The sequence below is a fragment of the Danio rerio genome, chromosome 22 (genome assembly GCF_052040795.2).
Source record: "Danio rerio strain M-AB ecotype USA chromosome 22, GRCz13ab, whole genome shotgun sequence".
Classification (NCBI taxonomy): Eukaryota; Metazoa; Chordata; class Actinopteri; order Cypriniformes; family Danionidae; genus Danio; species Danio rerio.
This window is the reverse complement of record NC_141042.1, coordinates 11,118,269-11,144,242: the sequence shown is the minus strand read 5'-3', so window position 1 is coordinate 11,144,242 and position 25,974 is coordinate 11,118,269. Positions and strand designations below refer to the sequence as shown.

Sequence of the window (25,974 nt, the reverse complement as noted above, 5' to 3'; positions counted from 1 at the left end):
GGAGGCACTTATCATCAGGATTGTTTGGGTTACACGAGCAACAACAGCATAACTGAGCATAATTAATTCTGCAGTGTCCGGAAATACGCCATGTACACTAAACCCAGCACTAAATGGGAAGAGCTGCGCTATGGTGTACGCAGTCATGTTTCTTCTGTGCCTTTCTGCGGTTATATTCAAAATGACATTAGGTAAGTGACCGAATATATTGATGTTAACTGTAAAAATGAGCAGATAAACTAAAAGTACTAGTAATTAAATTAAAATGTAATTTGTGATTCACAATATAACTACACTTGGATTTGTTACTCCCTTTTAAAACTGAATCACTTACTTTCTGTTCTTCCTTCATAGCTCTTGAGGATTGTACATCCTACAATGCCAGCAGGGGTGATCTTGTATTGTGTAGCAGAAGGTCTTTCTTCTGCTGTGGGACGTGCGATAAGATGTACTGCTGCAACAATCGGAAGGAAAAAATAACCAAAGATGAACTAAACGACTGTCTTTCGTAAGAAATGATAGTTTTTAACATTTTTAATAACTAAGAACAAGTTCACCAGCTGTAAAGCTGAAACCTGGTAGTAATTTTCATTGTTTTTATTCAAGTTTCAGACTAATTACCAATGAATGATCAATTCTGAAAACTGTCTGCATGCTTGGCTACATATTTGACTGAATTAATTAAGGTCACAATACTCAATTTTAACTGTGTCTCTTTCCAGAAACAACACCTTGCCAAGTCATTCTCCCCATCAACTGGACCGAACGGTGTTCATTGAGCCCATAGTCATGTTTTTAGTGTTTATCGTCATTGTGTTCATCATCATCTGCTGCAGTGAAAAAAGAATCAGAAACAGACGTAAGTTTCGATGATAAACATGTGAAGGGCTGGATGATTTTATTCATAATGCAGCTTCATCTATTGATTTTTCCCAACAAATGTGATGTCGACAACTACAGTCACGACTACACAACACAATCCCCAAGAAGGCCTGTACTCCGCTTACCAGCCTGTGTTTAATAATCCACAATCACCCACTTTGCCAATGGGGCAGCTTTATGCACCGGGACCTCCGCCTTCATACCATGAGGCTGGTAAGATCTGCACATTATTTGAGATTATTTAGGACATTTATAAAATGCATGCGGGCAGTGAGTTATATTTGATTTTAGTGTTAAAGAGGGGGTCGATTTTAAAATGGCTGACATATCTACATCATATAATCAGATTTCAAAAGTATTTGTAATTTAGAGTAAACTACTTTTTAAAATACTTGTAATCATATTACAGTTACTCATGGATTACATATTATGTACTGTTAATGTTTAAGGTTGCAGTATTATTGATGTCAATTTAATGTTGGTGTTTTTCTAGCTGTATTTAATTTTAAGGAAATGTTTTAAAATCGTAGGATGTAATTGTTTTATTCAGTGTTACTATTAGCAAACACTAACAGCGAGGTATTAGTATTTTGAAGTAACTGGCCGTCATTGCACTTTAAAGAGAAGCTGTTGAGGCTCTTGTTGCTGATAAATATTCATGCATTCATGTATTTGTCCATGTGTATGTCAAAATAGTACAAGATTACCATTTTTGATATGGGTTGGCACAAAAGTAATCTAGATGTAATCCAAAAGTAATCAGATTACATTACCTTAAATGTGTAATCTAAAATTATATTTACAGACTTTTTTTTTTTTTTTTTTTACAAATTTTGTCATGCAATTTGTAATTTGCTACTGATTACAATTTATAATCTTTTAGCAATAACTGTGGTCATTAACTGAATTATAAACGTACTTCTCAGGTGCACTGTTTTAAAATAACACAGCATCACTCTAAAATAATACAATAAAATTTGTTTTTAAAATGTTTAAGCTTCTTAAATCACATGAATTATAACTAAAACTTAATGTTATTGCTTAATATTTTCAGAATCACTGCGGTGTATTCATTTTAAATTGTGGATATGTGTTAATTTTAAATTGTGGATATGTGTTAATTTTAAATTGTGGATATGTGTTAATTTTAAATTGTGGATATGTCTTAATTTTAAATTGTGGATATGTCTTAATTTTAAATTGTGGATATGTCTTAATTTTAAATTGTGGATATGTCTTAATTTTAAATTGTGGATATGTCTTAATTTTAAATTGTGGATATGTGTTCATTTTAAATTGTAGATATGTATTAATTTTAAATTGTGGAATCAAATGTGCATATGTGACCCTGGAACACAAAACCAGTTATAAGGGTGAACTGTTTTAAAATGAAGATTTACACATCATCTGACAGCTGAATATATGACCTTTCCATTGATGTATGCTCAGTATTTGAGTTGATATTTGGCCAAGATACAACTATTTAAAAATCTGGAAAACTAGTTTTTACCATTGCGTATTACATATCAAAGATTCAAAGAATTATCAAGTATCAAAGTTTTTATGTTATAGTAGGAAATTGAAGAAGTCTCTTTGTAGAACAGGAACCAACACAGGCTCACTGGGAATATGTGTCCAGAGCTACATATTTGACATCCGTGAAATATACATCCTGGGCTTTGCTGTATTTTGTTTGTAAAATGAATGCTACGCCACCGACATCTTCTGGTCCTTTTAGTGCTATACTGCTGAATGCTTACCTCCGTTTGAATTACTTTTCTGGTGTGACAAGTTTGCTTGATAGTTGATAGATTACATATGGTGTTAGACTTGGGACGTGTTGGGGAGTGAACCAGGATTTAAATCTGGTGAAAGACCGGAAACCAGGTAAAACGAAACAAAAAAGGCATTGTGGTAAAAGCACACAGCGACCGCTCTCTCACTCTTTCTCATGGATGCGCACAAGAAGGACTTTAAGATGGGCAGAAATGCACATTATAGCCCCTTTATCTGCAATTTTCCAGAAAGGTCTGTATGTGTGAACAGGCCCTTTTTGAAAATACCTGTAAATTCGTTCTGGCTATTTTCCAGAAAGAGCAGTTGTAAGACTACCGGTAATTTGCCGAATGCTGTGCTGCAGGAACAGAAGGAATATTGCCGGAAAGAGCACGTTCACGTCTAGAACGTGCTGACGTGAGACGTCAACTTTAGCCAAACAGTACAGTCAGACGCATTCACAACTGCGCGGTTTAGGAAAATAAAAGCCTTTGAATGTTTTTCCTGACACACTGAGCTGCTAAATGTTAATCAGATAATGTTTGTGTTCCTTCTTAATGCCAACTTGTACATAAACAACGGCTTACCACAAGCATCTTATCGATAATTATTTACCTTCAAGCTCTGCTTCCTTCAGTTGCTTGACGTGTCGCGTGTGCCCGTAAAAGAGTGAGCGCCAGCACACACACGTTATGTACATCTCGACATGTGAAAGTGTTTCTCTATATTTTCATCTAAGTTGTTCACAATACTGATTCATCCACAGAGTTTGTAATGTAGTCCAATGTTTACAAATATAAGCGCAGCCGTTTAGAGCTCACTTCTGGTTAATGATGTCAGAGTTTTCCAGATATTTACCAGTATCACTGTGTGAAAAGGGCTAATGGCCTTTGGTGGATTTACAAGAAATGGCACATATGAGAAAACATGCCCATGTAACGCATTTAAGATTGGCTAAAATGTACACGGCGACCTCAATTGGATTTGCGAAAATAAAAGCTGCAAATATACCTATATTTTGCAGTTCTCAAATATGTAGCCCTGGAAACACATTTCTAATAAGCCTAAGTTGATATAAACATGATCTTTACTTGATATTCTAACGATTTTTGGCATAAAAGGAGTGATTGATCATACTTGTAATGTATACTTGGCTATTCCTATAAATATACCCACGTAAGTGAAGCCTGGTTTGTAGGGTCACATATGACTATACAAGTCAGTTGAAGTGTATAGTCAACACCTGGCTGAAAACAAGAAATTGTACATTTTTAAATCAATGGATAGGCAATCCAAATGAAGTTACAGTCTGGCTTTTGTTTCCAGCAGGGTGTCCTTGTCCCATCAGCCAGTCTGCATATGACAGAGGTCAAGTCTTGTACTCCATACAACCAACAGAAGCTCAACCACCGCTGTCCATAGATTACAATCCACCAGCTTACAACCCTGCTTACGTGAATTCACTGAAGACCTCTTAATCCACATCAGGCTGTTCATCTGCATGGCTGCAACTGTTACTCGAAGAACAAAATAGTGCATTAGTTCCATGAACCTAACCTGAGTCTAATATCAATCATTTTTATAATACATTTATTGTTCAGTGTCTGTGACTTTCATTCTGAAGAAAATAAACTTGCAATGTGTTTCTGCACAGTGGCTTTAATAGAAAGTTGGAATTAATTTATTCATTTTTTTTTCAGCTTAGTCCCTTTATTCATCTGGGGTTGCCACAACGGAATGAACCGTCAACTTATAGCATATGTTTTATGCAGCGGATGCCCTTCCAGCCACAACCCAACACCGGGAAACACCCATACACTCTTATATCCAGGAAACCCACGAGAGCACGGGGAGAACAAAGTTAAAACTGCCAAATAATATTGGACTAGCAAAGTTTTTAAAGTTTATATATTCGTTATTTATACAAACAGCCTAGTTTTTTAATCTACAACAACTATGATTTCAAGTTCTTTAGTTATGTCAAAAGATGCCATATACTGCTCTTACATTGATGAGCAATATGCTTAAATTTAAAGTCTGTATGTGAAACAGCAGTCCAAAATGGTGCATAAAATAATCTTCGACATAACAACAACAACAACAAGAATGTTTAACAGCAACGTCAGTGTTTGCACTTTCAGCAGTGAAAATTAAACCACACAGAACTGAATTAAACTGAACTGAAACTTTGAAAAACTTCAACTTATTAGAACTTCAACATTAACGTGCTTTGACACAATATACATTGTAAAAGCGCTAAAGAAATGAACATGAATTAAATTATTTATACAGGAGATTGCAAAGCATGCAAAAAGCTGCATTTTAAATTTAATTTAAATTTATTCTAAAATTTGTTATAGTTAAACATGCGAAAGAATGACGGTTACATAACTTTTTATAGTAGTTGTTCTAGCACTATACCTTGCAGATACCTTACTGGTAAAGTATTGTTGGGATTTCTTGATGGCATCAGCCATTTCCTTGCGTGTTCAATGAGAGTCAGGAGAGGTTTTCTTTAATGCAAAAGTATTAGCAATTTAATGAATACAATTGAATAATTCGATAGATACAGAGCTCCGGGTTGGAGGTGTCCCTCACGTATGTTCAGGCCATCTAACAACTCTTTCCTTCAAGCCACTTTTATACACGTGTAAACAACTGGTGTTCTAGGAATTGGCCAGAGTGGTCCTTTACGTTCTGTATTATCTAGCCTTGCCACCACAGACCCTGGCCCCTTTTTATGTACATACATGAACATGACAAAGCTAAATTACATACATAAACATGACACAACTATATAACATACATTGGCATAACACAGCTACATTCATAGCAAAAAAAAAGAGAGCTACAATTAATAGGAAATAAATTTCTGACAGTATCTATATGGATTAAATTGCAAAAAGCACTATTATTAAGTAACAAAAAATACATTCAGAAAATGTTTGGAACGCCTAAAATGCTCTGTAATGAAATTCAAGCTGCAATTTTTCACGTTTATTTGTTTAACGAACAATTAAATTGATTAATATTGTCTTTTAAAACATAGAAAAGAGTCAGCATAAAAAGATTTAAGTAATTTTCCTTACGAAAAAAAAAAACTTGAACTAGAATTGTTTTGGAGGCAGACAAATGACACTACTTTTAGATCTGTCAGAATTTCTAATAATTTGGCTCCCATTCCATAATGCCCCTTATTGAGAACAAAACAAAAGATGACAAATAACTAACTTCTGGATATTATTCTATCAACTACCAGTCACTGGGGAACTTTGAAGTCGAGCTTTCTAAGAGTGGCATAAAATGTGTTTTATGAAGAATTGATACAACATATAATGTCTAACCCTGGTTCCTTTTTTTTTTTTTTCAAGATTTCATAAGTTTCACTTTTGTTTCACCCAAATCGTGCAGTTGATGATAGAAAAAAGGAGATGTGGTGAGGGGTTGTTCATATGGCCATCTGCCAGATTTACTTTCACCGGAATTGGGTAGGCTTTGTTAACACTATAAAAACATCTTCAGAAGGTAGAAAGATATTGACGAGGAAGATGTTTGCTATGGCCTCCACCTTTGCAGTTCTCCTGCTCGTGTCTTCTGGTTTATTTAAGACAACAACTGGTAAGTTGGTAACTGTGTTTGTTTGGTTTACAGATGATTTCCTGCAGAATACAAAACTAATTTAAACAGCATTTGATGTCAGCTAACGTTTTCTTTTTGTTGTGGCATTCATGTTGTGCGAAGTACTTTTTGTTCCTCGGAGTAGGTTCAACCAATAAGATCAAGTTTAGATTAATAAGATTAGATTAAATCAAGATTAATTACATTAAATCAAGTTAATAATAATAATAATCGAAGAAGACTTTTGATTCTGATTTAATATTTTTTTTATCGTGACTCTCCAAATTAAGATTTATATTTTGCACTGTAACACTTCAAATTTGAGGCAGAGGAGGTTTAAGAATTGTACAAATGTAAAAATGTATGATCTGATAGTTAGTAATGTTTAATTTAGTAATTCAATTTATTTGCATGAGCCCTTTGAAGTGAATAATGACAAAAGGGTAGAACTAATTACAGCAATTTAGAACCACTATCAATGTTGTAACGACAAACCAATTTCCGACAAAACTCAGATCAACAAGTGCCAGCTCTAAACTTTGCTTATTGCCATGAAACTTACATCCACTTGAAACTGTCCAGAAATTAGACAAAAAGTAAAGTGGTGTGGGGCATGATTTCATAATTTGGAAACCAATTGAATTGTTGGAAGAAAGATATTGCTAACAAAATGATTAAAAACTGGACAGCTGGATGGATGAAGCCAGGGCAAAAAAAAAAAAAAAGCCTTGATAGCTCCGCCCTAAAGACATTCCAAGTGAGCAGAGGTGATGATGAGGAGGGAGGGAAGATTATTATGGTTTTTGATGAAAGATTTTGAGGGTAAATGAATTTTAACAAATAATGAAGTGCACAGATACATTGTCACTGAATAAGAAAATACATTAGTTCTGATATCACTGTGACTTATATTTAATCCTGGTCTACATTGTCATTTGTTTATCTGTCATACCATGCCTCATGTTTCTCATGTGCTATTTCGTGTTTAGGTGACTACTGCTACAGCTACCTCACAGAAGATAACAAGCTCAAGGACACGATCAATTGCCTTGGGTTATATTGCTGTGGGAACTGTAAACTTAGATACTGCTGTCCGTTTTCATCGCTCCAGTTTACCGAAAGTGAACAATTCTTCTGCAACTTGTAAGGAATTAGAAAAAAGCAAATGACGTATGTTTTGGCTGATAAATAAATATTGTGGTCCATTGTGTTTTACATCTACAAAAAAGAACCATTTTTACTTAAACCCTTTGTAATTTTCTCCCGCATACATTTGATTTCAGGTGAAATGGGTCGCGTGTGGTGGTTTTGATACCTGTTGTTTTATTATTTTTGTAATGTAGGGCACAAATTGAGGTTTTGTTTTCCGCTCTGCTTCACTAACACAGATTGTGGTTGTTTTTACTGAGCTGCAGTTTGCAGATGAACTTCCCGCAGTAGATGGCTTTAACATCAAAGAATAAAATGTAGTTGAAAAAAGCCAGATTAATTTTGAAGACAAAAAAAAAAATAATTCTTGTTTTTTAAGACAAAAGGAAAAGTAACATGACACAATTTCCTTTTTTTTTGTTAGTGAAAAATAATTTGGTGCAGAAAAGCAATGCACAACCTGCAAACCTTTTATAATATGAGCTAATGTTTATATACTAATATGATTAAGAAAATAGCAATGCAATTCAGTTTTTACACACACATTCACTGGCTACTTTATTAGGTATACCTTACTAGTACCGGGTTGGACCCCCTTTTGCCTTCAGAACTGCCTTATTCCTTTGTGGCATAGATTCAACAAGATACTGAAAATATTCCTTAGAGATTTTGGTTCTCTATTGGATGCCATTCTCCTCTGGCATCAACAAGGCATTTGCACCCACAGAACTGCCGCTCACTGGATATGTTCTCTTTTTCTGACCATTCTCTGTAAACCCTAGAGATGATTGTGTGTGAAAATCCCAGTAGATCGGCAGTTTCTGAAATACTAAGACCAGTCCGTCTGGCACCAACAACCATGCCACGTTTAAAGTCACTTAAATCACCTTTCTTCTCCATTCTGTTGCTCGGTTTGAACTGCAGCAGATCATCTTGACCATGTCTACATGCCTAAATGCATTGAGTTGCTGCCATGTGATTGGCTGATTAGAAATTTGCATTTACACGCAGTTGGACAAGTGTATCTTATAAAGTGGCCGGTGAGTGTGTATGTATGTATGTATATAACTAAATTAGTATTGTCTTCTAAAACTAATTCTAATCTGTTTTTAACAACAACAAAAACTAACTAAATAACTTGTTTTTTTTCTGTTTCAAATTTGATTCACACATCATTTTTGAAGTGAAAGCTAATTATTTTCAGTGTCGGGAAAATAAACATTTTAAACTGTCATGTAAAATAATTTAGAATGAAAAATAAAAAATACAAAAGATTATATAAATACTATAACATACCAAAGGGTGTTTCTAATTCATATATTTACACGTCTGTCCAACAGCAATAATGATATTATCATTGCCTTAGTCGTGGGAGTTGTGATCATCATCATTGGGATCATCGTCTGCTGCTTCGTCTGCAGGATGTGCAGAAGAACCAGACGTAAGTGTTACCATGTTAAAGTAAATATGATACAGTAAAAATTTAAAAACGGAATGATGCAGTCTTGTTTTTCCAACAGCTGTGGCAGGAGCACATGTAACTACAGTCATGAATACACAGTTAGTACAGCAGCAGCCTGGCATTCAGAATCCAGCATACCAGCCTGTGCCGACTCAACCAGGTTACAGCGCTCAGCCTGCACAAGTGGGACCATATCCACCCCAGCTATCTGCACCTGTCCCAAATAACACAGCCAGTAAGTAGACTTCTTTTCCACCAGCTATTAATAGGTTAGTTAACCCAGAAATGAAAATTGTGTTATTAAATGATTAATTACTCACCCTCATGTAACTCCAAACTTGTAAGACCTTTGTTCATCTTTGAAAAGCAATTTAATATATTTTTGATGAAATCTGAGAGCTCTCTGACCCTCCATAGACAACAAGAGTCCCAAAACTGTTCACGGGTCTTCTGTGGTGTAACCGTAATTTTATGAAGCTACAAGAATATTTTTGCGCACACTCAGCTGATGCTAAACTGAAGAAACTGTTGACCAAAGTTGTTTTATTTTGTATGCGAGTGAATCACACTCGTATGTGAGTTGTAAGTCACAAGCTATGAGTTTTATTTATTTATTTTTTTATTCTAAAAACATTTGTAGGTTGATTCTTAAATGTTTTTTTTTTACTTTACTAACATTTGATTATTAAAATGGAAAAAAAAGACCAAAATACAGAGAACTGGTCTCTTAAGTAAAAGTGCACTCTAAAAAACGGTAGCGGTAAATGACAGCTGTAGTTGACAACTTTACTATTTAAAAATACGGTACAAACTGTAAAAGAAATTTCGCATTTTTTTATAATAATTTTTTTCGGGGTGTTCACCTTTATCGGATAAGAAAGTAGAGAAAATTGATAGGACTGCGAGGCGAAATCGAACTCAGGTAGCTGTGAGCACCAAAGTGCATGTGTCGACGTACTAACCACTACACCACTGGCACTGACAAAATTTCTTATTTATATTGTGAAATACTATCATTTAATTAGAGTGATAATCATCATCATATCATTTGTTATAGGGGTCGATCGACAGTAATATTTATAGTATCAATACCAACATTGGTATCGGTACTGACACCAATATCGCCGATACTGGCCGTGTATTTACTTCCCTGCAGGCCAGGCACGTGCACACATAGGGCTCAACCTGTGCAGCGTACATGCCCTTTTTAGTCTTGGATATAAAGTGCCCTTCCAAAATGATCAAAAGTGCCCCCGCGACGCGACACACCCTCCATCCCGCCCTTCAGTAGGCGCGCAACAACACCGCTCTTGAGTACGCACGCGACAACACAGCTGATCAGAACGCGCACGACAACACCGCTCTTCAGTACGCGTGCGACAACGACAACAACAATAACAACCCTAAGATCTAAAATCAACAACCTAAAATCTACGTCTAATCATGCTACACTTTGACGTTGTGTGGATGTTACCACTATGACATCCATCAAACGTTGAATTTTGGTCACTTTTAACACAACCTAAAATCAACCAAAAATCTACGTAATTTGACATTGTTATTGGACCTCAAAATAACGTTGTCCTTAGACGCTGGCTGGACATTGAATTTTGATCACCTGACGCCATGATCTAAATCTAACCCAATATTAACGTCTTATAATGTTATGTGGCTGCTGGGTTAGTATCGTATCGATACCAAATTTTTCAGTATCGCCCACCCCTACTTTGATACACAAACAAAAGAAAAAAATCACATAGTAATGTCATGTTCAGGGAATTCTGGGAAAGTCCATTTACGGTTATTCATCAAGGAAACTTACTGTTAACCAGGTTACACATTTTTAAATCAGCCAATTTTACAGTGTGTAGATACTTTCTGATATGATTGGTTTTACTGCTTATTCATGTGATGCATGTTTCGTATATAGTATGTCAAAAGTAATAAGTGTCTGTTTGGTTCCAGTGAGCCCTGGATATCCCACTGCTCAGGCCATGTACCCCCAGACACAGCCAGGTCATCTGCACCAAGAGACATTGCATCAGTTGGCCTACAACCCTGCCTACACGCAGCCAGCAAAAACAGGTTTTTAAAAACCGCACGCGTCTGTCACGTCTCTATTGAAGTCTGGAGGTTGATGCACATTGCATGACAGGAAAACGGTGCAATGTGCTGCAAGACAAAATGAATTAATCAGGTGACGACTAGTATTCGACTGAGCCTTTACAAGAATATACCATTTCAGTTTAGCCTTTGACTTGAAAATTTTACATTAAATTCAATGTGTTACTGTTTCTTTTTAATTGTGCAATTTACTAGCAGTTTCTAAGTGATTTTCCAGTGTTTAACAGTGCAGTATTGAGCTGTATAATATATCAAAGATACTAAAAGAGTTCGAGTTTTTGCTAGTTGACATGATTCAGTTTCAGTTTTATTCAATTTTGAACATGAAAAATCTGTAATTTTAATATATCAACTAGCATTATCTGTGATTGTTTTAAAACAATTTAGAGTTCTACTAAAATGCAGTTAGATTTAAATAACTAAGCAGCTTACAATATTCAAATGCTGTAGTCTGCAATTATATGCAGATTCTCGCTTTTAGCTAGTGAAAAGCAAAGATTAAGAAAGCACTTGGTTTTGTACAGTTTCTTTTATATTATGTCAGGTTATGTCTACCGGTTACAACTCTTGTACATTTCAACAGCCGATTTATTCAGAAGAGCTTACTGTGTGAGAGATGTGAAACACGCATGGCTCAAAAAAGAAAACAAAACAACTGATCTCAGATGTTTAAACCTGTGAAAAACAGGACTTTAAGGCAACAGTTTATGTATGTTCACCATTTGAATGTTTCTGAAAGAAATAAGAAACAATGCCTAGTGTTTGTATAGTTTATCAAACTGCAAGAATGTGCAGTTTACTCTTTTTAACTTTTATTGTTTTGATGTTGAATAAATGTTTTGAATATGATTCTACAAATCCTACTGTATATTAGTCGTAATTTTTCACGGTGTTAACATAGTCCTCGTTTCCTCAAGATGTTACATTTATTGTGAGAAAAACTACCTAATTAACATGTTTGGCGTCGTTAAACTATGGTACAAAACAGTTTAACCATGATTTTGCTTCACTAACTATAGTTTAACCATGGTATTTATAGTAAACACTATGTAAAAAACGTGGTTACTACAATTCTACTATAATAAATCCAAAATTAGACATTAGAAAATTGGAAAAACATTGCCTGGTCTGATGAGTCTTGATTTCTGCTGTGACATTCGGATGGTAGGGTCAGAATTTGCCGTCAACAACATGAAAGCATGGATCCATCCTGCCTTGTATCAGTGGTTCAGGCTAGAGGTGGTGGTGTAAAGGTGTGGTGGATAGTTTCTTGGCACACTTTGAACGCATTAGTGCCAATTGACCATTGTGTCAATGCCACAGCCTACGAGAGTATTGTTGCTGACCATGTCCATCCCTTTATGACCACAGTGTACGCATCTTCTAATGGCTACTTCCAGCAGGATAACACGCTATGTCATAAAGTGGGAATCATTTCAGACTAAACATGACAATAAGTTCACTGTACTTAAATGGCCTCCACGGTCACCAGAACTCAATCCAATAGAGCAGTGGTCCCTAACCACCAGGCTGCGTGGAACAATTGGTACCGGGCGACATAAGAAATCATAAATTATTTCTGTAGAAAATATTCCCCCCGCGACTTGGTTTCTTCCACTCAGCCCCGCCATCTCACGTATCTCAAGTCCACCACGGAGCGGGAAGAACGATCGCTAGAATATAGCTCAGTGGTGGTTGTTGATAGTTTAAAGTTATAAAACAGGTATTATAGAGTCCAAATCAGCAGAGCATTTAAGGATTGTGCATATAACGTTATGTTTTAATTCGGCTAACTTATACGATTGATTGTATTATTGTTAATATGTTCGTCAGTTGAAATGTTTGGCACAGATGTTATGTATTTGATGCATACAAACCTTGATTGAAACATAATCAGACCGCGATAGTGCAACTAGCGCATGTGCACTGAGCTGTTCAGGATTAACCTGGATGCACGAGCGCAGCAGCTGTGTTAACGTGAACACCCCCCGGCCCATACCCGTCCGTTGTAAAATTGACAACCGTTGACCGGTCCGCGTGATAAAAAGGTTGGGGACCACTGCAATAGAGCACCTTTGGGATGTGGTGGAACGGGAGGTACTTATACTAAACACTACGCTACAAAAACATTGTTACTACAATTTTACTATAATAAATCCATGGCTAATTTGTTACCAACCATCAATGTAAGCCCATGGGATCCTTGAACTGTATTTTTGTATCCTTAATTGTGTATTTTAATTTTACAGTATGCTCAAAAGCAATTCATAACTTCTGTGACAAAAGCTTCCGCCCGATAAAGAGAGCTGTGCTTGGTGTGCGGGTCCAACTACTCTAATTGGCTCGATTGTCTCTGATAGAGAAACATTATAAAAATGGTCGTCCAAAATCATATACCGTCTGAGACTATACATCCTTTACAAATCAGCACACTGATTCATTCAAATCATATTAATATAATTTATTATATTAATTATATTATATTGATCTATTATTAATATAATGTGGACCTACATCTAAAACTAAAAGCCTTCAAGCAACCTCAGTTGTTCTTGTTCAGGATGTAAAGGAAGTTTTTAAATACCCACACTTGTGGTCTTTGCACCTAACTTTTTTTCTGCATGACGCGTTTCCTGTTTCCTATTTGGCTCATGGTTATGTGGATATCTGTGAACACTGTTGTATTTTTACTTTGAGACACAAAATATAGTGTAAAGTGCAAGTAAGGTTTTGACAGGGCTTTATTTGCACTTTTAAATGTTGTACATTTAACACTAATCTACAGGGCTCGTTTCGATAAGGAGTTTCAACCTACTCTGAGATTAAACTTGAACTCTTGAGTTGACTTTCAGATGGGAAACTCTGGGTTTACGGTTTCAAATCTGATGAATAGAGTTAGTTCAGTCAGACTGAGTAAGCTGACTCTGAGTTAACCTTGCATATGATTTGAGGGCCGAGCTAATGGCATGAATCTGCATTTAGTAATTGACATTCTGAAAAATCTGTTTTCAATTTGCGTTAAGATTATATTTTTACGTAAGCAAAATTCACTTTATTTAGATGGCCCCCGGGAACGAGATGCAGACATACCATTTTAATGCGTTTTTAAACCTGCTCTCTTTATTTAGAGGACAGAGTTTATACATGAATATTTATATACACACACTCACCGTATTTCAGAAATGCTGACCTACTGGGATTTTCACGCACAACCATATCTAGGGTTTACAGAGAATGGTCTGAAAAACAGAAAATATCCAGAGAGCAGCAGTTCTGTAAGAACAAATGCCTTGTTGATGCCAGAGGTCACAGGAAAATGGCCAGACTGGTTCCAGCTTATAGGAAGGCAACAGTAACTCAAATAACCATTCGTTACCACTGAGGTATGCAGAAGAGCATCTCAGAATGCACAACACGTCTAACCTTGAGGCAGATGGGCTACATCAGCAGAAGACCACACCGGGTGCCACTCCTGTCAGCTAAGAACAGGAAACTGAGGCTACAATTCGCACAGGCTCACCAAAATTGTACAATAGAAGATTGGAAAAACGTTGCCTGGTCTGACAAGTCTCGATTTCTGTTGCGACATTCGGATAGTAGGGTCAGAATTTGGTGTCAACAACATGAAAGCATGGTTTCATCCTGCCTTGTATCAGTGGTTTAGGCTAGGGTGGTGTAATGGTGCGGGGGATATTTTCTTGGAACACCTTTGGGCCCATTAGTACCAATTGAGCATTGTGTCATCGCCGCAGTCTACCTGACCATTGTGACACGTAATGTCATTAAGCGCGAATCATCTCAGACTAAACATGACAATAAGTTCAATGTAATCAAATGGCCTTTACAGTCACCAGATCTCAAGCCAATAGAGCACCTTTGGGATGTGATGGAATGAGAGAACCAACAAATCTGCTGCAACTGCGTGATGCTATCATGCCAATATGGACTAAAAATCTCGGAGGAATATTTCCAGTACCTTGTTGAATTTATGCCACGAAAGATAAGCAGTTAATCAACATGGTACTAGTAAGGTGTACCTAATAAAGTGGCCGGTGAGTGTATATGAACTAATAAAATTTAAAATCATATCTTATATGGTTACTAAAAAGTTCTGAAAACAGTCTTTAACACTCATTAAAATCTTTAGTATTATGAAACGCACACAAACCAACAACAGGCCTATTTCTAAACTATAGGCAAAATCACCAGACAATGAAAGGCTTATTGGGTCAGTAAAGTTGCAAAAAGTACTCTGAGATTGAAAAATCAAAGTTCTTTAAAGAGATAATTCACTCTTCAACTTCCATAGCAATTAATAGTGTTTCCTATAGAAGTTGATGGGTACAAGCAACCAACATTTTTGTATCAAAAAGGAAACTTCTAAAGGTTTAAGACCCACACAAGGGAGAGTTAGAGAGAGCGTGATCATTTTGAGCATCTCTTTAAACCCATAATTTAGCGCAAAACTAGCTTAGTATTTAACTAAGGTGAAGACAACCTTTCTCATGCAATTCCGTTCAAGTTTGGTCAAAGTGTACTTCTATATTACACAATTGTAGAGTTTGTTTCGTTTTCGTTTCTCCCAAAAAGCTCCTGCTAAGGGGGGGCAATTTCATGGGTGATCCGCATTGTGACCGATTTCCGGTTCATTCAGCCATATTCATTCCTATTGTTGTCAACCCAACATCCTAACCCATTTGTTATGTGCCGTTTTATTACCAATTTCACGCAAAAACGTTTTGGCTCGTTATTGTGATCTAGACGTCACAGTGTCGGGAGTCTTGCGGGCACGAGGTAAACCAGTAAGATAAGCAGGGCCGGGCTGTTTTCTTCAGGCTGTGGGCGTCTTTTCTTCTCATATTACACCAGCCGGACTGAACGCGAGAGAGCAGCGCTATGGCGTCCACCGTCCCGGTTCTTCTGCTCCTGTTTGCGGGTTTATTCACGGCGACGCTCGGTAAGTAATTAAAATATGTAAAGAATTGCTTTTGTTAACGTTCAGTCTTGTTTATGTGGTATGTTTTGTTGTTTATGTCACGTAAACAGATGAATATTTAGTGTATAGCTGGACCTGCCCTGATAAACGCACGACATGACTGGCGGTGGCATGTCAAAACCGCAAAACGTGCTAGTTTTTGTTGGCACTTAGTGTATTAACCTCCAGATATATCTGTAAACCAAACATCTCCTTTTCATGTGTGCCACGTATGAGTTTTCCTGATGTTGGTTTTAAGGGTTGTTTTTAGTAGTGGTCGTTTTTTTGTAATCGTAAATACTGCCTAATAAGTAAACATTTAGTTTGCTTGTCTAAAGGATATTCCTTTGCGATATTCATTTTGTGTTTTTTAATGTTATTCTTGTGTAAAGATGAATTTCCTACTTTTTATCATACCAGGAGTCTAAAATTTGCTCACAACAAGTGACGCAACCCACCTTAAAAAAGTGGTTCTTAACCAGGGGCCGGGGACACTCTTCGAGGCCTAAGATGACTGCTAAAATAAATTTTATTTAAAATATATTAAAATAAGATAAACAAACATCAAAATGTGCCCCTAATTTTTTTATTTTTATCTAGTGATTTCCAAACCAGGAAACTTTACATAATAATAAAATGGGAAGTAATGGGTGGTTTTGTAATGAATGCTAATTTCCAAGTTTATATGCCCTGTAAAAAGAATACAGGGTTCTTACGGGTGCTGTAAATATTGAAGTAAGGTTTGAAAAGTGCTTACATACATTTTGGATGAAGTGCTGGAAAATATATTTTTTGTTTCTTTCATAGTTTATTGCTTATTAGGTAATAATCAAGAGTAAAGGACAGTAATTCAATGTTAGGCTTGAGGCCAGGGCTGGAGTGGGACTCCTTTTCAGCCCTGGAGTTTCAAGCCTCAGACCAGCCCACTTCAGTTCACGACTGACTATATTATAAGGTCATTTCCAATTTAGTTTCTAATGACACTGTCACGTCTTTTTTTGAGAAAACAGCTGCTTTAGAACTTCAAATGTTCAACAACCCAAACAGTATTATATGTCTTAACAATAAAAATGAAAAAAAAAAAAAATTACTTAGACAAGGATCAAACCCAGGTCGGAGGCGTCGTAATCTTGTGCTAACCACTGGACCACAACAGCTGCTCATGAGGCTGCGAGAAAATAGATAAAAAGAGAAGAGCTGCGGTAAAATAATGAATAAGAAGACTGTGGTCAAGTAAATAAATAAATTAATTTAAAAAGTGTGACTGCTGGGAGCAACAGATTCTGGAGCTAGGGACACCGGCCCTCGCGGCCAAAAAAACGGACCAGCCCACCGGGAATTCTCCCGGTCCTCCCGATTAGCCAATCCAGGCCTGCTTGGGGCAAACCATCAACATTGTTTATTAGGTTATTATTTCATACCAATCGACAGAATACTCATCTAATAGCATCTGATGTTGCATGAAGTATGTATATGTATGTAAATCTGTCATTTGCCACGCTTGTAAAGTGCTGGAAAAGTTTGAAAATGCATCTAAAAAGTGCTTAAATTTGACTTTGGAAAATGTGTAATAACAGAAATAAATCCACCAAGAAAAGCTAAATACTGTAAATATTTTTCTTAACTTTTATATTTGTGGAATATAATAAATATAAAATATATGTGTGGAATCAAAATGGGGGATGCAGTGGCCCCCAGTGGGACCCCAGATTAATAAAGGGACTAAGCCGAAAAGAAAATAAATGAATGTATGAAATCAAAATGTACAATGTTTATTTTATTGGTGCACATTGTTTTTTATCGCGCATGTTAATCCACTGGAAAAAAGTTTGTTTTGGTAATCTTCAATTAAAGCCTGACCACTTCCTGACCTTCTCTGATAACATCTGTTTGATATTAACCATGCCACTCCAACCTTTAGTTTGCCCCGCCCCTACACAATATTTTGCTCTGTTGGAAGTACATCAACATGCTGTTTAATGATGCATTGATGATTATTTTACTGACTGTTCAGTAAAGAAACATTAAAATAAGTTTTGAAAAGATAAATAGGGCTAGGGGGCCTTCAAATATATTTATGGGGGCTTTGAACCCCAATTACTTGAGGGTGCCAAAAAGCTTTAGTAAAAACCTATACATATGCATACAATTGATATAAAATCATCATATATTCATATATTTTTTAATATATTTTTTCTTGCATAAAACAAAAAAGTCAATTTCTGTAATCTATAGTTTAAGAACAATGGATGTTGACAGTCTATTAATATACTATAGTATATATGTCAAACAATCTCATAAATCCCAACTTGAGTTGTTTTCTTTATTTTTTGTTTAACTGCACATATGAGTTTAATTTTTCAAAAACATTTTGAATAGATGGACTTCTAATGCGATAACATAATTTTACATAAAGTAAATAAAAAAAACGTAAATTTTTTTTTCTGACGTTGGATAAAAATCTTATGACTTGCACTTTAAAAGCATAATTTTGAGCCACGTCTTTGTCTTTTTTTGTTGTTTAGCCGATGACGACTGCAAGCCCTACATTACCAGCAGTGGTAAAATGAGGACGTCCATTGATTGTGGATTTTTACAATTCTGTTGTGGGAATTGTGATAACAGATACTGCTGCTCTAATCCACTGAGTAAGTTAACAGAAGATCAACAAGACGACTGTTTTTTTTCGTAAGTATAATAGAATATACCCATCTTTCACACATGTAATCAAACCGCCTATACATTTAGACTTTCAGTACTAAAAACAATGGTTTTCCTTTAATGATCCTTATTTTTAAGTCTGAAATCATTGATTCATGTTACCACAGATTAGTAGTCATTACATGTTTTGGTCAAAAATGATTTGCAAATTAAAATAAGATCCTGATTAAGGTTTATTTGAATCAATAAAATGTGTTGTTTTTCACTGTCTGTCCTTCAGCAATGATTTTAATAAACCCATCGTTGTCGGAGTGACAATAACTGGGATTGTGCTCCTCATCATTGTGTTCATCGTCTGCTGTGTTTGTCCCTGCTGCTGCATCTACAAAATCTGCAGAAAACCCAGACGTAAGTTGCGCATATATACAAGTATAAATTGTAAATAAATGTAAAGCCGATGGAAAAGTATTTATTGAATTTACAAGCTCAATTTAATTAGAAACAAGTTAATTGGGATATTATTTATATGAAAGTTCAAGAATTGAGTATTTGTGCCGATTTAAATAAAAATAAATGTAGTTTTTACTGAAAAACCACTTTATTAACATTTAGTTTCATCATATTTTTCTAGTACACTATATTAATTAGATAATAATATCAATAGAATAATATTCATAATAATCAAAAACATTGGGATGGATTAGAATGAGAATTTCCAACTTTCTTAATTTTGATTTTTGGGGATAAAATGTGTGCCCAATGTGTTTTTTTTGTTTGGTAACGGGGCATAAAAGTTGTTTAGACTTTCTCTGACCAAAGATACAAATGCTATACTGCGATTTCTCAGAGTGGAAAATCTAAACTCTGAAGCATTCTGGGATTTCCCCACCCAGTCTGACTCATAAAGTCCACAGCAACCACAGACAGAGGGCGAGAGGCACAGGAAGAGGCCTATAGCTCTGGCAAAAGCTGCTGTTAATAACTATCATCATCACAAGACAGCTGATGTTTACCTGTGTAACTTCTGTTACCAATGTTCTAAATAGAGTGAAAAAGTGAAGTTTGACTTCCCTATCCGGGTAGTGTAAATGTAGTGCCCTTCTAAAAAGTGACAGTGTACCTAAAAAAAAGCTTATTGTACACTGTGCCTTCAAGAAGTTTATCAGTGTATTTTTCATTTATTCATTTTCTTGTCGGCTTAGTCCCTTTATTAACCCGGGGTCAACCCAGCGGAATGAACCGCCAACTTATCCAACACGTTTTTACACAGCGGATGCCCTTCCAGCCGCAACCCATCTCTGGGAAACAGTGTATATTTATTACATCAAATAAAATTAATTAGACAGGTTGCCATGTCAGCTAGCTTTAAAATTTGCCTCGAGTTCAATATTGCTTATGTTTTTAGTTAACCATAACAAAGCGGACTATGTTGTCAGTGAGGTTGCAGAGCAGCATTTCTTCATAGGGTGGATTGGTTTTATTTTCGGTCAACTTAAGGTTTATCATATTATTAAAGTTCAATGTTTAGAATTAAGATATAATTGACCATTTTTAACAATATGATTGACAGTACGCCAATTGATATCTGTAGAGCTTGGAAATCAATATAATATCAATATTTATGTAGCACAAATAAATTATGAACATGATGTGGCATAATGTTTATTTAGTGACGTTTTTCTGTTGAGAAGAGTGTCACAAAGGGAACATATAGTTTGTGTTCAAGGTGTGTAGAGAATTTACGCTACACAGGTGTAAAAAGCAAAAACAGTCACTTGAACCATGAACATGTCTCTTCTTTATAGCTTGACTGAGGTGTCTGTCGAGAAAGCAACACCTGCTGTCATGAATAATTAAGCAGTGCATCTTGTCATAGGATGAGGACATGTGATCTCATGAATAACTCTAAATAAACAATGTGTCTGACAAACATCCCTCTAATACTCTTAAGAAGGAAGTAGTTGATTGTGGGCATGGACAGGGCCGGAGTGAGACTCCTTTTCAGCCCTGGAGTTTCAAGCCTCAGACCGGCCCACTTCAGTTCACGACTGACTATATTAAAATAAGGTCATTTCCAATTCAGTTTCTAATTACACTGTCACGTCTTTTTTTTTTGTTGAGAAAACAGCTGCTTTAGAACTTCAAATGTTCAACAACCCAAACAGTATTATATGTCTCAACAATAAAAATGAAAATAATAACATACTCAGGCAAGGATCAAACCCGGGTCGGCGATGTTGTAATCTAACTTGCTAACCACTGGACCACAACGGTTGTATAGTGAAAGGTGACTTATAACATTATGAACCTGCAGGCTGGTTATATATAAAAAGAGCAGAGAGCTGCGGTAAAATAATGAATAAGAAGACTGTGGTCAAGTAAATAAATTAATTAATTTAAAAAGTGTGACTGCTGAGAGCAACAGATTCTGGAGCTAGGGACACCGGCCCTCGCGGCCAAAAAACGGACTGGCCCACCTGGGCATGGATATTACTGGCATGGCATTATTTATTCAGATAAAAACAAAATAGTACCAGTGTGTTTTATTTTTTAATTCCTTAATTTTAATGTGGTCATAAAATATTTTATAAGTACTCTATCACTGCGTTATCAATATACACCTTTGTTTGTTGTGAATACATGAACTCTAGTAGCAAAAAATTACATGTTAGGCCTTTAATGCAAGTTTCTATTTTAATGCTTTAAACAACTATTGTTAATACCAGGAATAAAAAAAAAGATGATTAAAACTATGTTTAGACATCATTCAATATATTTGTATTAAAACTCAACTGCGCACTTATTTTCGCATCTTATTAAAAATTAAAATGCAGCTAATGCTAAATTTATTGGGTAAAACAGTGGTTTGAAGGATATTGCCAAAGTATAAATATGCAAAATGACAATGAATCTGTAATCTAAGCTGCATTGTGTCTGTCGTTAAATAAGATCATGCATATGATCAAATCAGTTTTGCTCTGAATCTGAATGATGGTATTAATGTGAAAAATGTGTGATTGACATTATCAGCACATTCTAATATTCATAGTTTTCATGCTCAAAAATCCTTATGACCTACACATATTGGTATAAACAAGTAAAACTATCCGCTCTAAATGCCTTTTTTCCCTCCCTCCAGCTGTAATGGGAGCAACAACTACCACAGTGGTAAGCACTCAGTGCATTCAGCAGCCAGTGGTTCAGGGCGGGCAGTACCCACCATATCAGCCCATTCCGCCCCAGTCTGGCTACAGTGGTGCACCAGGTTATGGAGCGACACCAATGCCAAAAGCACCTTATCAGGGTCATCCGTACGCAGCCGGACCCCCTCCACCATATCAGGAAGCTGGTAAGATAAAAAACTAACTTTACACAGCTTTACGCAACTGAAAGGACATATACAGACATGCATGAAAACGTTTTTCTCAACCTTCTCAAATCTCAGCATTGAGCAATTATATGTCATTAAGTAGTTTCGCAATTCGTTCTTGTCTCATGACTTGTGAGTCAAAAGCATGACAGAGTTGTTATGTGGTTCCCAGTTTTTGTGGTTCCCAGTTATTCATACATTTATGTCATTGGAATGGTACAAATCTGGGTAACTGGGTTATTTCTGCATGAATTTACACATTTCATGATACAATATTGTCTCGATTATTTTAACAGTATTATTTATATTGTTATTTCTCAAAATGAACATAAAAAAAAAACAGACAATAATAATACAATATGTGTGCCTACTGTTGGCTAAACTGCTAAATTTAGTATAGACTTGAACAGATTTTAATCCTGGATCTCAATTCGCTGGACATCAGAATACAACTATTTATAATTCTGTAGTTGAATTATTATGTTTGATGCATGTTTCCACTCTGTCATTGACTACATATTATAAAGACCATTTTTACTTTTTGACATTTCAGACATTCGTCATTATCAGGTTCCCTCTTGCATTTTTAGGCATTATACTCAAAGTTATACAGTTATGTTCCGATCAGGATTTTTAAAGCCGATACAGAGTACTGAGTCCTCGTCATGGTGATCGGCTGATACCAAGTACTGATTCTGATGCTTCAAGCTTTATATAACTTTAACATTGCATAAAGCTAATTTTCCATCTAAGTACAACACTTAGGTGGAGGTAACTCCTTTCTTAAACGAATAAATAAAGAATGATGCATGTGATCCTTTAAACGAGTCACTTGTAACCATTAAGTGTGGACACATCATGGTCAGAAGCAGCTTTACAGAAAATAATAGATTACACGGGTAAAACATTTGGTAAGAAAAATAACTGACAATGCAATTTGGAAATGCTGCAAATGATGGAAGAATTCAACATGCCTCAATGAAGAAAAAATTTGGAGTGCAGTTTTGATTCTAAAGTTAAAATTAATCTTCCTCTCCTTGTAAAGCCACAAACTTACCGCAAAACACCTACGATTGGTGATAAGCGAGTATTGATCAAGTCATAAAATGTGTATTAGATATTTTGAAAAAAAAAATTATAATTCCTACCCGAGTAGCTACAAATGTTGCGCTGAGGTCTTATTTAGCAAAGTGATTGCTTTACGCAAGCAAACCGAACATTTACAACTGCATTACTCGTTATTCACAGCCTGAGCATGTACAATGAAGTATGCACTACGAGCGTCTTGTGGCATAATGACATGTTCATGGGTGCTTCCTCTTTCTGTATGGTGAATAAACCCACGTGTCAGTACAGCTCATAAGTAATTTTGCAACACATAAGTAACGAAGTGATGATGAGTATTGTTTCTTAATATTACGATGTATCGTTAAACCACCAGTGAACACACAATAAAAGAAAAAATCGTGGACAATTTTAAATTCCCTGAAATAAAGTCAGTTTGTTGTTCACTGTCAGAAATGACCAGATTGGAAACAAATTTGAATAATTTATGTATTTTTATAAAATCCCGACAATACTGAATGTAAAACGGAACTGAAGCAGTACATTCTAGGGATGCTACGATCAATTGACCAGAGACCGGTATCGACCGATAATCACAATTTTTTTTTACTTCATCGGTACTCACCAATCTGGCCGATCTCATTGTTCACGAGTTTACAAGCAGAGGAAGACACGCGTGCTCTCCTGTATATTACACATCAGCAGCGATGAAACATGCGAGAAACATCATTTATTTAAAATAGATAAGTTTCATGATTTTATATAGGTATTTTCTCAATTTAAAGCATTCTTTGAGTATTAAATGCTAAATTTGTACTAAGCTGTGTAGTGTGTTATCCATTTCAACTTAATTTGGGTTAAATTTGTTTGTTTTTTGGAAAGTAAAAAAAACAGGATAGAGCTATCATTGACTCAGAATGAAGCTGTAAATCTTCCTGTGTTTTTAGGAGGCCCGGGATATCCTGTTCCCTACAGTCAGGCTGCTTTTGATGGTGGACAGGCCTCATATCCCATGCAACCACCCGCTCAGCCTGGTTACGGTCAACCAGGTTATGGTCAACCAGCTTATGGTCAGCCTGGTTATCCTCAACAACATCCACCAACAGACTACAGTGCAACTCAACCAGCCTATAATCCCGCGTATGTGGAGCCACCAAAGCCCGGCTACTAAACCACAAGCTGGATGGTTCATTTTGTGCAGTTTCATGAGCAGGTTCTACTACAATTGTGATTGTACAGCTACTGTGGACAGAATCCCCCAGTCAGGTTGAAAACGAAAATGGTGTCTGCTATCATTGTAGCTTTAAACTCTGTGTGCCAGCGATTGCTTTCTTTACACTTCATTTTATATAAATGTATTTTTTTATCTTTTCCGGCCATTATCTGTGACTCCAAGCCATATTCTGATTTTACTTCTACTAAAAAAGGGAATATGTTTGTTTTTGATAAACTGCTATACGCCTTAAATCTCGTCAGCTTCGTTTCATCCTGGGAATTTGCACAAACTTGACACTTTATCCGTTGGTTAATTTGAGCGATGCCAGCATGATTTTTTCACAGTTTACGTACAATTCAGGTTTCTGCGAATGTTTGTAGCAGTGTTCTCATGCAAAGATTTCCAGAATATGCCTTATTTGATGCAGCTTATGCAGCAAGAAATAAGTGGACACCTTAAATTACAACATTCCCCCTGCGTGTTTTGATTTGAGGAGTAAGAGGATGCCATTTTAAAAATGAGTATGTTGTAGCGCTGCAATTGGAAAGAAGACATTTTATAAATTTACCTTAAGAGTTATTTAATTGAGGGTCTAAAAAGCTGTGAGGAAAAACATCTGTTATTCTAAGCCAAATGTGAAACTTGCTTTTGACAACTAATATATATATATATATATATATATATATATATATAAAATACAGTGTATATATATATATAAATAAATCACTCCAGGTCATAAAAAGGTGAAATTTTAAGGTGTTGTTCAACTGTTGCATAGCTCTCTGGCGACACACTGTGTTAAAGATCATTTATATCACTCTGTACAATCTTGCATATATTTCTATTGAGTTATGTTTTAGAGATGTGCTCGTTTAGTTATTAACTGTACTAATGTTACTTACTAATCAGTGTTTTGTTCAAACGTTTGTATTCAAGCATCTCCATGTTTGCAACTCATGGCAAATAAAATAGAAATTGTGCTGGAGCCAGTTTAAAATCAATTTCACTGCCAACAAATGACATTTCCCTCACATGATTTACATTTTCACATTATTTGACTAACATAGAAAGTTAAAAAGTGTACGACCTTACGAAAATAAACTGAGCTAGTTTAGTAGCCGTTTTGTGTACTGATTTATATGACCATAGTATTACTAAGAATACAACGGTTAATTTTCAATAAAACAGTTCACTACTGTTTAATTAACTACATAATGGTAATTTACTTTGCGTTACAGCCATATTATACAGTCTTACAGCACATACCATTTATTGTCCTGTCACAAACACCGTCCTCATGTCTTCTTGCTAGCATTAGCATTTCTCACTTGTCATTCAGCTGTGGTATCTTCTAATAATATTCGCCCGCCTTCATCAACCGTCAGCGATAACAGAAACCGGTGCTACTTTCACGTCTCCTGTATCACTCCGCGTTCAGTAAATCGGCTTTGTTACTTACCTCAGATATCCATTCATATTTTTTGGCAGTGTTCGTCATGTTGTTAGACTGATTATTTTGTACTTCGAGATTATCATTATTGGATCACGTTTTACAAGCCAGGATCCTTTATATATATATATATATATATATATATATATATATATATATATATATATATATATATATATATATATATATATATATATATTTATATTTATACTCTTTCTACAACCAC

The 25,974-nt window shown here is 35.8% G+C and overlaps 3 protein-coding genes across 4 annotated transcripts; all 3 read left to right on the top strand.

Moving 5' to 3' along the window:
* The first annotated feature begins 8 nt into the window (after positions 1 to 8).
* On the top strand, positions 9 to 4,309 carry LOC137488908 (uncharacterized). Of its 2 annotated transcripts, none has more exons than XM_087304006.1 (5): positions 9 to 191; positions 355 to 508; positions 723 to 859; positions 961 to 1,095; positions 3,988 to 4,309. In XM_087304006.1, the coding sequence occupies exons 1-5, from the start codon at positions 131 to 133 to the stop codon at positions 4,134 to 4,136; spliced, it is 636 nt and encodes a 211-aa protein (XP_087160132.1). In that variant the 5' UTR covers positions 9 to 130; the 3' UTR covers positions 4,137 to 4,309. The 2 variants fall into 2 exon arrangements, with proteins under 2 accessions (XP_087160132.1, XP_087160131.1); XM_087304005.1 differs by having other exon boundaries at positions 12 to 191; positions 3,985 to 4,309.
* A 1,871-nt stretch (positions 4,310 to 6,180) lies between these two features.
* On the top strand, positions 6,181 to 11,053 carry shisa10.2 (shisa family member 10, tandem duplicate 2). The gene is given in 5 exon segments (NM_001128696.1): positions 6,181 to 6,276; positions 7,266 to 7,419; positions 8,766 to 8,866; positions 8,946 to 9,122; positions 10,853 to 11,053. Coding segments are annotated over 5 exon segments (630 nt in total). The 5' UTR covers positions 6,181 to 6,206; the 3' UTR covers positions 10,981 to 11,053.
* A 4,594-nt stretch (positions 11,054 to 15,647) lies between these two features.
* Positions 15,648 to 25,283, top strand: shisa10.1 (shisa family member 10, tandem duplicate 1). Its single transcript, NM_001044870.2, is given in 5 exon segments — positions 15,648 to 15,968; positions 18,512 to 18,674; positions 18,928 to 19,055; positions 21,787 to 21,996; positions 24,030 to 25,283. Coding segments are annotated over 5 exon segments (786 nt in total). The 5' UTR covers positions 15,648 to 15,907; the 3' UTR covers positions 24,254 to 25,283.
* The last annotated feature ends 691 nt before the right edge of the window (positions 25,284 to 25,974 follow it).